The sequence below is a fragment of the Garra rufa genome, chromosome 22, assembly GCF_049309525.1.
Source record: "Garra rufa chromosome 22, GarRuf1.0, whole genome shotgun sequence".
NCBI classification, from domain to species: domain Eukaryota; kingdom Metazoa; phylum Chordata; class Actinopteri; order Cypriniformes; family Cyprinidae; genus Garra; species Garra rufa.
The window spans coordinates 30,893,213-30,910,350 of NC_133382.1; the positions used below are offsets into that span (position 1 = coordinate 30,893,213).

Genomic DNA, 17,138 nt, shown 5'->3' on the forward strand with positions numbered 1-17,138 from the left:
TAAGAGTGAGATGTGCTTCAAATTTAAAGTCGCAGATAAAGGTCACCAAAAGTGATCGTGAAAAGTTCATAACAGTTAAAGATGTGTGCTTTTTATTCACATTTGATTTAAAAATATTCTTAAGAACATTCTGTGCCTCAGTGGAAGCTATAATCTGTCCATTTTTGTATATTTGAGTTTACCTGCTCAATAACATACATATACATACAGTATTTGATTAGAGACCTTTTAAAAATGTTAAAAACCTTAGAATTATTTACTTCAAACTTGTTTAAATGCAAAAATACAACTTTATGGACCCCAGTGTGTGTATTTAATTTAATGGTGATTAAGTCCTTCTTTGTTTTAAAGTGTTTTATAATATTTGTATGTTGTGTAAACTTTAAAAAAATTATATAAAAGCATAACATCTTGTAACAAAGAGACTCGGTGTTTCATGTATTTCTTTCTATCAAAACAACATTGCACAAATACAGCATATTACAATAAGGTTTTATCTATCATATATTAATACAAACAATAAACAATATTGTTATAATATATTAGAATATACAGTTGAAGTCAACTTGCAGAAGCTGCAAAATGTTCGTTATTTTGCCAAAATAAGACGGATCATACGAAATGCATCTTATTTTTTTAGTACTGACCTGAATAAGATTTTACATAAAACACGTAAAAATTTTACTTCTAGTCCACAGGAGAAAATAATAGTTGAATTTATAAAAAAGTTTACATACACCTGATTCTTAATATTGTGTTTTTATCTGAATGATCCACAGCTGTTTTTGTGTATTTGAACCCTTTCCAACAGTGACTTTATAATTTTGAGATCCATCTTTTCACAGTGAGGGCAACTGAGGGACTCATATGCAACTATTACAGAAGGTTCAAATACTCACTGAAGCTCCAGAAGAAAACACAATGCATTAAGAGCCGGGGGTGAAAACTTTTTGATTTTGAAGATCAGGGTAAATTTAACTTACTTTGTCTACTGGGAAATATGCAAGTATCTTCTGTAGCTTCTGAAGGGCAGTACTAAATGAAAAAAAAAAAAGATATTTAGGTAAAATAAGAAAAATGTACACATCTTCATTCTGTTCAAAAGTTTTCACCTCTGGCTCTTAATGCATCGTCCTTCATTCTGGAGCATCAGTGAGCGTTTGAACCTTCTGTAATAGTTGCATATGAGTCCCTTAGTTGTCCTCAGTGTGAGAAGATGGATCTTAAAATCATACAGTCTTTGTTGGAAAGGGTTCAAATACACAAAAATGCTGAAAAACCAAAGAATTTGTGGAACCTGAAGGATTTTTCTGAAGAACAGCAGGCAGTTTAACTGTTCAGGACAAAAAAGAGACTCATGAACAACTATCACTAAAAAAAACAGCTGTGAAACATTCAAGTGTATGTAAACTTTTGAACAAGGGGTCATTTTTATTATTATTTTATTATTTTCTCTTGTGGACTATATGTAAATGTCTTTTATGTGAAATATCTTATTCAGCTCAGTACTAAATACAAAATGCATTTTGTATGATCCCTCTTATTTTGGTAAAATAATAAACATTTTGCAGATTCTGCAAGATGTATGGCTTTTGGCTTCAACTGCATAACAATGCATTGTTTTATTGTTTTCAAAAACACATGATGCACGCTTCAGAAGATGTCAAGTCCACTCAAGTTCTGAATTTTCATACAAACCATTCTGTATGTTTGAACCCAGCAGCTGTGGTGAATAAAAAAGGTACAAAAGTTATGAATTACTTCCAAAGTGATTGGCACTTAACATAGTTCTTTCCTTACATTAACACTGTGAATTACAGCAGTTTCACACTTACCTACACGGTTCACAATTTCTTCACACTCACTGCTTGTGGCAGCCTGTAGGACCACACAACAAAAGCATGACGCTTTGCCAGCTTGCGGTGTATCTCTGAAACCAATTTCATGGTTAGTACCGAAAACACAAAGCCTGGAAGGAAATGTCTCTGATAAGCAAATGGAATGCAGATAAACCAGTCTCATAACCCGCTTGCCATTTATTAAAACTCCAACACGATATCAAATACCGAAAGCCTGTATTTATCTGAGTTTCAACTGAGAGAGAGTTTCATATCTTAGAGAAACATTAGAGAAACATTTCAAGAAAGAAAGCTTAGCATAAAACAGCTTGCCATGCATCTCACTTTAACAATTTGAATAGACATCTGTTCTTGAAAAATACTTACAATACACAAAAAGCAAAAACGGTTAAATCAGGTTGGCTTCCAAACCTCCCAACACATGATATCTCAGGAAAGTGGTGTTGAAACAGCTCCTGATCAAATGGGGGAAATAGCTTAATATTATTCACCTTTAATCCTAGTTATTTGTATTTAGTATTAAATAACACAAACCTGCTTATTGGACTTATCTATGCAGGTAAGATGAGTTTCCTTTACATCCAGTAGTACTTCCTATATGACAAAATTAAAAAAGCATGCATGAAATATATTACATGTCTTGAAACTAGTTTATATATATCTCTCTACATAAAACTCACTTGCTCAATTGTAGATATACCTTTCTTGCCTGTTTGCTCTCCAGAACCGCAGGAATGACATGCTGCAGAACTTCTTTACCTCCATACTTAAACAAAAATAGCATTCAGGTTTAATAATCACAGTTTAGGATCACATATTGAGTCAAAAATACACATGGATTAAAGTGAAGCAGGAGCACCACAAAGAGAGATGTTTACACAACTACTGTACCATTCCTATGTTTGCTTTTCCTAAGAGGTGCACGGCGTACAGGATCCTGTTAATGAAGCACGATCAAACAGTTACAGGCCGAGGCTGTTTATGGTATTTGAGACTAATACAATTGCAAACACACGTGAAATCTTTAAAGAGCACCTGCCGTCTTTCACACACGGCGTCTGCCCTTTTTTCTGACTTGCGGTTATGTCCTGCTGAGAGGCTGGTTTCGGCCCAAACTGAAGTGAGGGCTTTTCCTGTTTGAGCTGCCGTAAGTGTTTGAGCAGCGGCTGATAGATAGACCCATCTTCTGCTCTCCAACGTATCAACTGAATGGAAAGGGGCTGACCCTTCAGCTTAGACAGAACCACACCTGCCTTTAGAGGGGAAAAAGTTTGTGGCCGTGTTAGTCAGATATCGAGATCTACAGCACCTTTTTTCATGTTTTTCACAGATGTCTGTTTCTTCATTGCTGATGTAAATCTAAGCAAATCTAAACAATTCTAAGCTTATTTCTAAATGATGATTCGCGTGTGTCTATTAAAGTCATATTCAATCTGTGTTATCCGAGTTATCATGTTTAGGTTTGAAACAGCTTCACAAACCACAGAGTATTATTTCTGTCTTACAAACATTTTATTATCACAGAAGTACTGGGATAGAAGTTTATATTTAGGATATTAACACTGATGTCTATGGTAGCGATCAAAATGGAGCAAATCATCTTTTTCGCTTCAAACTGGCACTTCGAATAACGTTTGTTGATTACAATGTCAATTACATTGTTTCACCACTAGGTGGCTGTTAAAAATGTATTTGTCATTGAATCATTCATTCAAGAGATTCATTCAAAAACGTTGATTCATTCAGTAACGAAAGTGAACAGTGTTGCCAAGTTTTCAGAAAAATCTTTCAGGTCCCATAAATTCTTTGGTTTTTCAGCATTTTTGTGTATTTGAACCCTCTCCAACAATGACTATATGATTTTGAGATCCAACAACTGAGGGACTCATATGCAACTATTACAGAAGGTTCAAATGCGATGCATTAAACTTTTGAACAGAATGAAGATGTGTAAATTTTTTCAGGGTAAATTTAACTTATTTTGTCTTCTGGGAAACATGTAAGTATCTTCTGTAGCTTCTGAAGAGCAGTACTAAATGAAAAAAATATATATTTAGGTAAAATAAGAAAAATGTACACATCTTCATAAAGGATGAAGGATTCAAGGATAAAAGTTTATATTTCGGATATTAACACTGATGTCTACGGTAGCGATCAAAATGTAGCAAATCATCTTTTGAAAGTAATTTTCACTTCAAACAACATTTTTTGATTACAATGTCGATTACATTGTTTCGCCACTAGGTGGCGACAAGTGGCTGTTAAAAATGTATTTGTCATTGAATCATTCATTCAAGAGATTCATTCAAAAACGCTGATTCATTCAGTAACAAAACAAGTGAACAGTGTTGCCAAGGCCGCGGGGTGTTTTTTATGTTCACAGGTTTAAGAAACCCCAATAACAAGATATTTAGCCAAGATATTTGGAACGCAAATTTTACCAGGGGAACCCCACCAAAAAACATGTATTTTATTTTTTACCGGAAGACCTCCCTTGAAACGCGATTGGGCTAGTTTTGAGTAGCAATTGGGCAGGTTTTGTAGTGAAAACCTGGCAACCTTGAAAGTGACGTATTTATGAGTGAGTCATTGAATCATTCAGAATCGTGGGAGTGGTGCAGCTCTATTGGAAAACACATCTGATGAATTTTCATTTCATGCCTATATTAAAAACGTTGCTGCAACTGAGATTTTAAGGCTACACAACTGTTGGTCTGTTTGTCGCATAAGCAATAGAGGGTTTTCACGACGTGCAATAAATCGCCCATATTAACAGCACTGAACGTAAACTATACTCTTAAAAATATAGGTGCTTTAAAAGGTTCTTCACAGCGATGCCATAGAAGAACAATTTTTGGCTCCACAAAGAACCATTCAGTCAAAGGTTCTTACCTTTTTATAATCTGAAGAACCTTCTTTCGCCACAAAGAACCTTTTGTGAGTTGTTTACAGAACCATTTAGACAAAAAAGGTTCTTCTATGGCATCATGAAACACCTTTATGTTTAAGAGTGTATGCCACTGAACCAAACGAAACATGCATATTTTGCTGATTATTGCTGCTGAAAATGGTCAATTATTGTCATGTTTTGGGCTGTACTAATAGGTCGGACCAGGAAAAAACATCCAGAGTACTATAGACTGCCAAAAGTTATAAGAATTCAAGGAGAAGAGGGAAAAAAACTGAGGAACAAAAGGCGTTTGTGGTTGGCAAAACTGAACCAGGATTTCCAGGGCAAGAATCTTGACAACATTCATGTTTGTTCTTATCATTTCCAGTCAGGTAGGTGAAATATTAGGCGAATATCTTAATAAATACTGCTTGTATGTATCTTTACCACCTATGAACTTTAGTTTGTCAAAATATTGCGCCCTTTCCTGCTCACAAAGTCCTTCTCCACATGATTTAGCAGCTTTTTTTTCTGTGGTTTAGACAGCATAAATTAGCAGAGCAACATATTCAGTAGTACATTAACCATGCAATCCATGCTGTTGTTTATTTCCAATCTGGCCACTTTAATAACGATTTTTTCAGGAGCTGTGTAGTTTATATTATCATCCACTTTGATAATTGTGGAAAACTGCAGCTTAGAGTGTACCTAACATCCTTATTTTGTCTCCCAGACGACAGAAAACAATATGTGGTTGGCACAACATGAGGTCGAGTAAATGATGACTATTCCTAACTATTCTTGACAGGAGCGATATCATGTGATGAATGAGTTTTAGAAAAAGCAAATACAATGGAAACTCAGAAGCTTATCATGATCATATAATCAATTCAGGCGAAGCCGATAGCGGAGTACACAGATATAAAGCTGCCTGTAGACGTAATATAAGATTCATTTATAATGGTATGTTGGGTAATGCAGGACACATTTTATAACTAAGTTTATTACTTCTGACCTGCCCATTGCTAGCATTCCTCAGTGATATCCCATTGATTTCATCAATGATGTCACCAGGCTCGGCAAACATATCCACCTGTGCTTGACTACCCTGAAGCAGGTCCAGTACAAACACACGTCCATCTAGATACCTTTAAAAAGAAATATTATTAAAATACAGGTCCTTCTCAAAAAATTAGCATATTGTGATAAAGTTCATTATTTTCTGTAATGTACTGATAAACATTAGACTTTCATATATTTTAGATTCATTACACACAACTGGAGTAGTTCAAGCCTTTTATTGTTTTAATATTGATGATTTTGGCATACAGCTCATGAAAACCCAAAATTCCTATCTCAAAAAATTAGCATATTTCATCCGACCAATAAAAGAAAAGTGTTTTTAATACAAAAAAAGTCAACCTTCAAATAATTATGTTCAGTTATGCACTCAGTACTTGGTCGGGAATCCTTTTGCAGAAATGACTGCTTCAATGCGGCGTGGCATGGAGGCAATCAGCCTGTGGCACTGCTGAGGTGTTATGGAGGCCCAGGATGCTTCGATAGCGGCCTTAAGCTCATCCAGAGTGTTGGGTCTTGCATCTCAACTTTCTCTTCACAATATCCCACAGATTCTCTATGGGGTTCAGGTCAGGAGAGTTGGCAGGCCAATTGAGCACAGTAATACCATGGTCAGTAAACCATTTACCAGTGGTTTTGGCACTGTGAGCAGGTGCCAGGTCATGCTGAAAAATGAAATCTTCATCTCCATAAAGCTTTTCAGCAGATGGAAGCATGAAGTGCTCCAAAATCTCCTGATAGCTAGCTGCATTGACCCTGCCCTTGATAAAACACAGTGGACCAACACCAGCAGCTGACATGGCACCCCAGACCATCACTGACTGTGGGTACTTGACACTGGACTTCAGGCATTTTGGCATTTCCCTCTCCCCAGTCTTCCTCCAGACTCTGGCACCTTGATTTCCGAATGACATGCAAAATTTGCTTTCATCCGAAAAACGTACTTTGGACCACTGAGCAACAGTCCAGTGCTGCTTCTCTGTAGCCCAGGTCAGGCGCTTCTGCCGCTATTTCTGGTTCAAAAGTGGCTTGACCTTGGGAATGCGGCACCTGTAGCCCATTTCCTGCACACGCCTGTACATGGTGGCTCTGGATGTTCCTACTCCAGACTCAGTCCACTGCTTCCGCAGGTCCCCCAAAGTCTGGAATCGGTCCTTCTCCACAATCTTCCTCAGGGTCCGGTCACCTCTTCTCATTGTGCAGCGTTTTCTGCCACACTTTTTCCTTTCCACAGACTTCCCACTGAGGTGCCTTGATGCAGCACTCTGGGAACAGCCTATTCGTTCAGAAATTTCTTTCTGTGTCTTACCCTCTTGCTTGAGGGTGTCAATGATGGCCTTCTGGACAGCAGTCAGGTCGGCAGTCTTACCCATGATTGCGGTTTTGAGTAATGAACCAGGCTGGAAGTTTTTAAAAGCCTCAGGAATCTTTTGCAAGTGTTTAGAGTTAATTAGTTGATTCAGATGATTAGGTTAATAGCTCGTTTAGAGAACCTTTTCATGATATGCTAATTTTTTGAGATAGGAATTTTGGGTTTTCATGAGCTGTATGCCAAAATCATCAATATTAAAACAACAAAAGACTTGAACTACTTCAGTTGTGTGTAATGAATCTAAAATATATGAAAGTCTAATGTTTATCAGTACATTACAGAAAATAATGAACTTTATCACAATATGCAAATTTTTTGAGAAGGACCTGTATAGGATATGATTGGAAATACTGATTAGGTCTATTTCCTATTCATTTTAGAAAATCAAAACTTGACTTTTCAACACAGAGAGCATAAAGGTGATGTAAATGTAATTTTTACAAAAACTGGCCGAAATTACATGAACAAATGCTGCATACAGAATTGAAATCACAAGCCAACATGCTGACCTGAGCACCATCCCCAGCTCCCGACAGGGAACAGCTTCATATATCTTGCACACCTAAAACACAAGCAAGGTTTGCAACATGCAATTCAGCATGAAGCCTTCATGCACTTACAGGTAAATCAAATATGTCAGAACATTAAGATCATACCGGAAGCCGCCAGCTTTCATCTAGGAAGCTGCAGTTCTGAGATTAAAGTCACAAAGAGTATGTTGAGTATGAAATGAGGAGAACTTAGTGCTACGAAGCATACAGCAAATGCAAAGGATAAGTAGTTCTTACCTCAATACTGATCTTAAAGTTCATTTCTGACAACACCATAGATAGTGAAAGAAACGGTTCTGTTTGGAGATAGTTAAGACAGTAATTACAGAAAAACAATCAGTATATAACTATGGAGGCCTGTTTACGCCACTGAATAAAAAATAAAAATGGTAATTGCGACATTACATCTTTTTTCTCTGAATTGCGCGATACAAAGTCGAAATTCTGACTTTTTTTCTCAGAATTGTGAAATATAAACTCAATTGTGAGTTATAAAGTTAGAATTGCAATTCTGAGAAATAAAGTCACAATTCTAATTCGCAATTGCGAGCTTATATCTCACATTTTTGAGAAAAAATTGCAAAACTCACAATTCTGACTTTTTTTTCACAAATACGAGTTTATATCTCACAGTTCTGACTTTTTTCCTGCAATTCTTTTTTTTGTCAGAATTGTGAGATAAACTTGCAGTTGCAAGTTATAAAGTCCTATTTTGAGGGAGAAAAAGACTGATATGTTTTCAGAATTGCAAGTTTATATCTCACAATTCTGACTTTATAACTTTATAACTTTTTAAAAATAATTTTATAAACTTGCAACTCTAAAAAAAAAAGTCACAATTGCGAGATATAAACTCGCAATTCTGAGAAAAAAATCTGAATTGAGAGTTTATATCTCGCAATTCTGACTTTATTTCTCATAATTGGGAGTTTATATCTCACAATTTTAGGAAAAAGTCACAAAACTCGCAATTCTTTTTTTCTTGCAAATGCAAGTTTGTTTCTCACAATTGTGAGTTTATATCTCGCAATTTTCAGGGGCAAAAAGACTGATATGTTCTCAGAATTGCAAGTTAATATCTTACAATTCTGACTTAACTCGCAATTGCATGTAATAAAGTCAGAATTGCAAGATATAAACTCGCAATTCCCCAAAAAATATGAGAAAATAAATCTGAATTGTTTATATCTCACAGTTTTGACCTAATTTCTTGAATTGAATTTCTCAGAATTGCGAGTTTATATCTTACAATTCTGGGAAAAAAGTCAGAATTGCGATTTTGTATCTCACAATTCTGACTTTATTTCTCAGAACTGTGACTACATTTCACAATTCTGACATTATGACTCACAATTTATATCTCACAATTCTGAGAAAAAAAAAATGATTGGGAGATGTAAAATAGCAATCATGAGAAAAAAAGTCAGAATTGTGAGAAAAAAAGTTGCAAATGTTATTTTCAGTTATATTCAGTGGCGGAAACGAGCTTCCATATATAACTGCTAAAGTATCTCTGTCAAACAAAAAACTTACCAACAAACTCCTCATTTCTCAGAATGGCAACATTAGAGCAATACCACTGTGGAGAAAATAAATTATGTTGATTTGCTGTAATAGACAATTTTAAATCATTACTTGTGAGTGTCCACTAACCTCAATAATTCTGTTTGTGTGCAGAATGTGTTTTACTACAGTTCCCAGGGTTTTCCTCATCAGCATGAGCCGTATGAAGAAACGTCCTCTGCCTTGAGAGGTAATGAGTTTGCTGCAGGCTGTGGTCTGTTGCACAGCCAAAGAAACTGAATTCAACCTTCAAAAGCAGACAGAACATTCGGATCAGACAGACCACATTTTTACACTTTCTATTCCAAAAATTCCAAAAGCATGGGAGTGAAAATACATTTTTATAAATTAATATATATATTTAATTGCAATTATCAGCATAATTTGTAAATGACAAAAACATCTATTTATTATTATTTTTTTATTTTAAGATTTAGATTTTAACCCTACAATGTGTTGTGCTCAATAATGAAGCAATAATGACTTACCTGCTACATGTGTCATGCTGTAGAAGCTGTTCAAAACAATGCCAGTAATCTCTATGTGCCAAACTGAGAACAGGCTCTAAAAACATATGCCACATTATTCATATATATAAATATAGTGTCATTTGCATACACTTTAATTTGCTTTGCTTTTTTTTCTGACAGTTTTGACACCTACCATTTATTGTCACTATTTTCCACACTTATTTTATTTCCATTTTCATTTTGTTTAACTTGATGTACTAAAATAACTAAAAATGAAATAAAAATGAATAAATGGTAAATATATGGTAAAATTACTATAATTACAATGAAAAAAATCTAAAAATAAAAACAAAATAGTATCTCAGTGATATTAAAATAATAGACTTGGTGCTTTTCCTTCACTATCTTGTCCTACTAACACATTAGGTTTGAAATACTTAGCTTGACAGTTTATGTTTGCGTACAAATTAAATTTGAAGCACTGAATCATTGTACCCATTTAGGTCAAAAAGATTATGAAATCATGAGAAACGCAAACTATGTTAAGTGCATCCAAACATCTATTGTCAATATAGACATTCTTATTATCTGTAAACTGCAATAAAAGTCATCCTGTAATGTGTATGGATTTTCCCACAGTGTGTGCCAGGTGTAATGACGGCTCTTATTTGAGTGTTTGTACTGTGTTTGCTGACAGGTGATGATGTGCAGGTGTACAGGAGAGTGTGTGTTGGTGTGTGGAGCTCACGCTGTAGTCCCTTTCGCAGGATAAGTTCCAGGAGCTCACAGCATGATGCCAGGTGTGGGTTGGAGTCAGTCACAGTGCCTTCCGATTTCAAATTCAGAATGCACACTATGAATAAACAGGGAGCACGATGGTTAATGGTTAGTTTCTGTTTTTAATCATGAGATATTATGTAATGTAGGTGGAATAGACCTTGCTTCATTAACCCAGACCAAAACAGCACACACTGGCATACTTGGTTGCCTTGGAGCTGTGTGTGTGTTTACCCTAGGAATATAGTGGGCCATTCCTTCTGAGCTGCTTTTTGATTGTCGGTGAATGTGCACATGTATCAGACAGAAGTACTTTGCTGTTGCATCATGTCTCACTTGTTTTTCAGCACCTTACACTATGAGTATCACATTTAGCCATATAAAGGTGTGGTCACATTAGTAAAATTTCACAGGCAAAAAAGGGCAATTGTCAACTGTGTAGTGATGCATAGACCACCCCTTATGAAATTAAACTATGCTTCTGCAACAAATAAAACCAAAAAAAATCATAGATACTATGGTTAAACTGTGGTAAACACAGATTAACCATGGTTTCCCTAAACTAACTATAATTCAAGTGACTAAAGTGACTTCCTAAACTAACCATAATTTAAAGGGGTCATCGGATGCCCATTTTCCACAAGTTAATATGATTCTTTAGGGTCTTAATGAAAAGTCTATAATACACTTTGGTTAAAAATTCTCAATAGTAGTGTAAAAAACACCCTTTTACCTTGTCAAAATCAGCTCTGCAAAATATCAGCTCATTTTATTGCATGGGCCCTTTAAATGCAAATGAGCTTGGCTCGCCCCGCCCCTCTCTGCTGTGAGATTATGAGCTGTAATGTGTACTTTAGCCACATTTAGCTGCATTTAGCTGTGTCTAGCCGCGTTTATCGGCAAAACTTGCCAACAAGCACATTATTAAGAAAGGCCATTTGCAAATATGCATAAAAAACCCTTATACTCACTTCTGCTGTGGGTGAAGCTGCATCACGAATGATTCACACAAACCTATATGCATATGTACAGTCGTGGCCAAAAGTAATATTGGAAATTGGAAAAGTTGCTGCTTAAGTTTTTATAATAGCAATTTGCATATACTCCAGAATGTTATGAAGAGTGATCAGATGAATTGCATAGTCTTTCTTTGCCATGAAAATGAACTTAATCCTGAAAAAAACTTTCCACTGCATTGTTAAGAAGGTTTCAGGGCGTCCAAGAAAGTCGAGTAAGCGCCAGGATCGTCTCCTAAAGAGGATTCAGCTGCAGGATCGGAGTGCCACCAGTGCAGAGCTTGCTCAGGAATGGCAGCAGGCAGGTGTGAGCGCATCTGCACACACAGTGAGGCGAAGACTTTTGGAAGATGGCCTGGTGTCAAGAAAGGCAGCAAAGAAGCCACTTCTCTCCAAAAAAAAACATAAGGGACAGATTGATCTTCGCAAAATGTATGGCGAATGGACTGCTGAGGACTGGGGCAAAGTCATATTCTCCGATGAAGCCTCTTTCCGATTGTTTGGGGCATCTGGAAAAAGGCTTGTCCGGAGAAGAAAAGGTGAGCGCTACCATCAGTCCTGTGTCATGCCAACAGTAAAGCAGTAAAGCAAAGTGTGGGGTTGCTTCTCATCCAAGGGAGTGGACTCACTCACAATTTTGCCCAAAACACAGCCATGAATAAAGAATGGTACCAAAACACCCTCCAACAGCAACTTCTTCCAACAATCCAACAACAGTTTGGTGAAGAACAATGCATTTTCCAGCACGATGGAGCACCGTGCCATAAGGCAAAAGTGATAACTATGTGGCTCGGGGACCAAAACGTTGAAATTTTGGGTCCATGGCCTGGAAACTCCCCAGATCTTAATCCCATTGAGAACTTGTTGACCTCAAGAGGCGGGTGGACAAACAAAAACCCACTAATTCTGACAAACTCCAAGAAGTAATTATGAAAGAATGGGTTGCTATCAGTCAGGATTTGGCCCAGAAGTTGATTGAGAGCATGCCCAGTCGAATTGCAGAAGTCCTGAAAAAGAAGGGCCAATACTGCAAATACTGACTCTTTGCATAAATGTCATTTAATTGTCGATAAAAGCATTTGAAACGTATGAAGTGCTTGTAATTATATTTCAGTACATCACAGAAACAACTGAAACAAAGATCTAAAAGCAGTTGAGCAGCAAACTTTGTGAAAACTAATATTTATGTCATTCTCAAAACTTTTGGCCACGACTGTAGATCGGCATCAGCGCTTTCCTTTTAAAAACAAAAGTAACACTGTCCTCTGCCTCTTTAGTGGCTCAGATGTCGGGAGTAAATGACGACTGCTATGCTCATGATTACATCCAACAACAGAACACCTCAATCGCTCAATCTGAGACATTCTTGTCTTCCCCTGCACCTGAGTCACACAATGGCGATCGGAGTCTGACTGTTTCAGCTCGGTGAGGACGGGTCTAAAATAAGGCACTCATGTTAATTAACTGTGTTTCGTCACACCGACAAGACCTGACCTGACCTGATTTTAAAAAGGGGATATTACTTTTAAAGATTAAAAAAAAAATACCACTGGGTGGCTTTTTATTATTGTAGGGTGGTTGTGTACACAAACTGCCAACACACATTAATGTTCAAACAACATGTAAAAGTTAGTGTTGCATCCGATGACCCCTTTAAGTCACTAAAGTGACTTAATTTAAGTCATAATGAAGTCCTAATAATAATTATAATAATAATAATTCTGTTGGTTAATGCACAAATTGAACAACATATGCTGGTTAGGTATGTTTGGAAGCATGGTAGCTGGTTTCAGCTGGTTTAAGATGGTCCTTAGTTGAGCATGAGCTGGTTTAAGCTGGTCCTGAGCTGGTTATAAGCTCGGACCTGCTCATAACCAGCAAATGCTGTTTTTTTTTCTGTGTGGGGATTTTTTTCGCCCTCTTGCAAAACTCCAGATCACTCGGATATAAAAATTTGCCCATGAAATTTTGCAGAGTGATGGTAAATGTGACCCCACCTTAATCAGTGTTTAAAAACAGCTAGATGGAGTACAACCTTGGTAAACACAGACCTTAGTCAGATTCAGGTTAGACGCCTTATTGAATTTGTGAAGGATAGCTGTATATGAAATTTAATACTTTTCTAGAATATAGTATGCCAAAAGAGTTGTGTGTCAGAATTCATAGTAGAATTCAAAAGTATTTAGTAGTAATAGTAGTAATTCGAAGTATTTGAAAAAATCCTCAGCGTTTCTTTTACACGGAAATAGGAAACCTGAAATGGAGATGGAGTGGCGTGATTATAAAACGTTAGAAGGGGAATCTCTGTCGCTCCCCTCCACTTATATACTGTGTTCCAGACCGGCTTTTGGTTCATGGGTTTGTTGTGTTTTTATCGGCGGAGAGAAAACATGTTTTCATGACACGCCATCTATCGGCCATATTGGCACCACTTAACTGAATGAAACTTGCATATTTTGCTGATTATTGCTGCTGAAAATGTTCAATTATTGTCATGTTTTGGGCTGTACTAATTGCTCACACTGGGAAAAACATTCGGAGTACTATAGACTGCCAAAATTTATAACAAATCAAGGAGAAGAGTGCGAAAAACTGAGGAACAAAAGGCGTTTGTGGTTGGCTAAACTGAACCAGGATTTCCAGGGCAAGAATCTTGACAACATTCATGTTTGTTTTTATCATTTCCACTCAGGTAGGTGAAGTATTAGGCTAATGTCTTAATTAATACTGCTTGTATGTATCTTTATCACCTATTAACTTTAGTTTGTCAAAATATTGCGGCAATTTCTGCTTACTAAGTCCTTATCTATATGATTTAGCAGCTTCGACATGTTTTTTTCCGTGGTTTAGACTGGATAAATTAGCAGAACAACATATTCAGCAGTACATTAACGGTGCAATCCATGCTGTCGTTTACTGAGTATCTCCAATATGGCCGCGTATCCCGGTAACTGACCAAATCGTGACACAAGTGCAAACCCTCTAATATTATATTATATTTTATTTTTAATAGAACTGTTGTATTATATAGCGAGTAAATATATAGTGATAGTACTACTGAAATTTTAAAGACTGTGGCCTCGTGCTGATATAGCCTACAGCTTAAAATCCTCACTTATTAACATGGCAAAAGTATGACGGTCAACTGATAAGTATGTTTTTTTTTTTTTTTCATTATTATTAGTTTAGCATATTTGGTTCCCTAGGTTTACATAAAAACGTAGAAAAATATTGAAAATGACCCTATCTCTATTACATAGAGCAGCAATTACCAGCGTTTCCAGTCAGTTGTTTCCATATTACTAATTCAAAACGGCTTGTCTCAGCTGAGTACGCAAAACAAGTATGCTAGCTATCTGTCCACCAACAGGCACTGCTAACCGAGCAGCAAGCAGAAGCTGTCTCACACAGACAGCCTGCGTGACCAAAACAACAACTAATCAGTAAAACGTACAACCACTATGTGTATGGTAACGTGTAAGATATGAAACGTACCTTTAAGTGTTTCGATAAGCGGGTCTTTTGCAGGCATTATTGTCAACGCGCATCCGCCACATCCATCTAATTACACTGAAAACAAATGCTAATAACCTGTCATGAGAGGTTTGTTTTCTCAAGGCTGGTTCATGAGTGAAATGACACCTGTCATAAATGTACACTACACAGTCTCTACCGCCCCTTTATGAACCCATGATATGATGGTGATGAAGAATATGATGGTGGCGCCCTCTCTATTAATTCAATAAATAAACTCGACAGATACTCTACAGTTGCTCCCAGAAGGCTTCAAACATTATTAAAGCTGTGGAAGATACTTGTTTTGAATGGTTTTACCACAAATAAAATATACAAGTAAAGAAATAACAGTATTTTTCTTTATTTAATTGTAGTGTATTATATATAAAGTATTGTAGTATATTATATATAAAGCATTTTTTTTTTACTTGTTTATATCCACTAGTGTAGGATATAGATTCATTTTTCATTAACACGTTTCCATCACATCTCATTTGACATTTTAGACTTGAATTGAATGTTCACAAATGATATTACCATTAATTATGTACTCCATTTAACATGAACTGACCATTTAACACAGTGGCATTATATATATAATGAGCAGTTTTCCTCAGATGTTGAAGGAGACAACAGAGCAGAGGTGAATTGAATGTGGAAGTGTTCTCTTTTGTTTAGAGCTTTCCATGAAATGGTGGTGTATGTACTGTACACAACACATCAGAAGACTGCATTCCTTATTGATTCACAGAATGACGGAATTGAAATTCATCAGCCCATAGTAGCCACTGGTTGTGATAAGTGCTTTTTGAATTACCATTTGAAATGAGAATTACCATTTACTCAATAAGTTTAAAGCTTAAATCTAGTTACCTTGGTGATAATTTTATGTTGCTGGTGTGGAATAATCACACAGCTTGTACCAGCACATGAATTTGTCATCACATCAGAATTTGTCAATCTGTGAATCTGAGGAAAAGGAACAGTTCATTCAGAAATGAGATTTGCTGAAAATGTACTCACCCACAGGCCATCCAAGATGGAGATGAGTTTGTTTCATCATCAATTTGGAACAATTTAGCATTAAATCACTTACTCACCAATTGATGCTCTGCAGTGAATGAGTGCCGTCAGAATGAGAGTCCAAACAGCTGCTAAAAACATCACAATAATCCAAGTAATCCATTCCAGTCCATCAATAAATGTCCTGCAAAGTGAAAAGATGCATGTTTTAAGTTTAAATCATCACTTCTATATAATAATACAAGTCCATAATCCATAAAGCGTAACATAATTTTCCTGTTGTCCTCTCAATTCAAAATCCTGTGATATAATTGTTTAGAAATGTCAGATATAATTGGTTAGAATGGTTTTCACTTGTAAACTGTGCCTGATCTGTGCATATTTTCTCCCGATTCAGACAATAAGGCTTTTTCACTGGAGAAAGTAATATTATGGACTCACATTTTAGCTGAATGCAACTTTTTGAAATATATTCGCTTTTACAAACAGGCTTTCACTTCACCAGACAATAATTGATGGACTGGAGCAGGGTTGGAAATTACCAAGGCCACTAAAATGAACAAAAATGCCTTATAATTCAAGACAAGGGGGCAAAAAATGCTCCTGCACGATTAAACAACATATTACGGCTGTCACGATTAAAATGAAATGTGGAAATGTGAAATGAATTAAATTGCGAACTACACAGTGTTCTGTGCAGCATTAAAGGAATAGTTCACTTTCAGAGAAAAAAATTACAGATAATGTACTCACCCCCTTGTCATCCAAGATGTTCATGTCTTTCTTTCTTCAGTCGTAGGGAAATTATGTTTTTTGAGGAAAACATTTCAGGATTTCTCTCCATTTAATGGACTTCTATGGTGCCCCCGAGTTTGAACTTCCAAAATGCAGCTTCAAATGGCTCTAAACGATCACAGCCGAGGAAAGAAGGGTCTTATTTAGCAAAACGATTGGTCATTTTCTAAAAAAAAAAAAAAATGCAATTTATATACTTTTTAACCTCAAATGCTCGTCTTGTCTA

General features: G+C 36.4%; 1 protein-coding gene across 1 annotated transcript; it reads right to left on the bottom strand.

Annotated features, from left to right (window-relative positions):
• Positions 1-143: 143 nt before the first annotated feature.
• Positions 144-15,246, bottom strand: LOC141298110 (uncharacterized). The gene is made up of 16 exons (XM_073828621.1): positions 15,074-15,246; positions 10,534-10,638; positions 9,804-9,879; positions 9,406-9,562; positions 9,286-9,331; positions 7,990-8,048; positions 7,858-7,893; positions 7,711-7,763; positions 5,765-5,897; positions 2,895-3,112; positions 2,751-2,796; positions 2,560-2,625; positions 2,394-2,453; positions 2,226-2,314; positions 1,836-1,930; positions 144-1,723 (listed from the first exon to the last, which is right to left on the bottom strand). The coding sequence occupies exons 1-16, from the start codon at positions 15,108-15,110 to the stop codon at positions 1,689-1,691; spliced, it is 1,311 nt and encodes a 436-aa protein (XP_073684722.1). The 5' UTR covers positions 15,111-15,246; the 3' UTR covers positions 144-1,688.
• Between the last annotated feature and the right edge of the window lie 1,892 nt (positions 15,247-17,138).

Coding starts and splice junctions, on each gene's coding strand:
- LOC141298110 (XM_073828621.1), bottom strand. CDS start 15,110: ATGCCTGCAAAAGACCCGCTTATCGAAACACTTAAAG. Junction 5,898..7,710: donor GAGCTGGGGATGGTGCTCAG/GTCAGCATGTTG, acceptor TTCTTTTTAAAG/GTATCTAGATGGACGTGTGT. Junction 2,626..2,750: donor GAAAAGCAAACATAGGAATG/GTACAGTAGTTG, acceptor TTTTTGTTTAAG/TATGGAGGTAAAGAAGTTCT.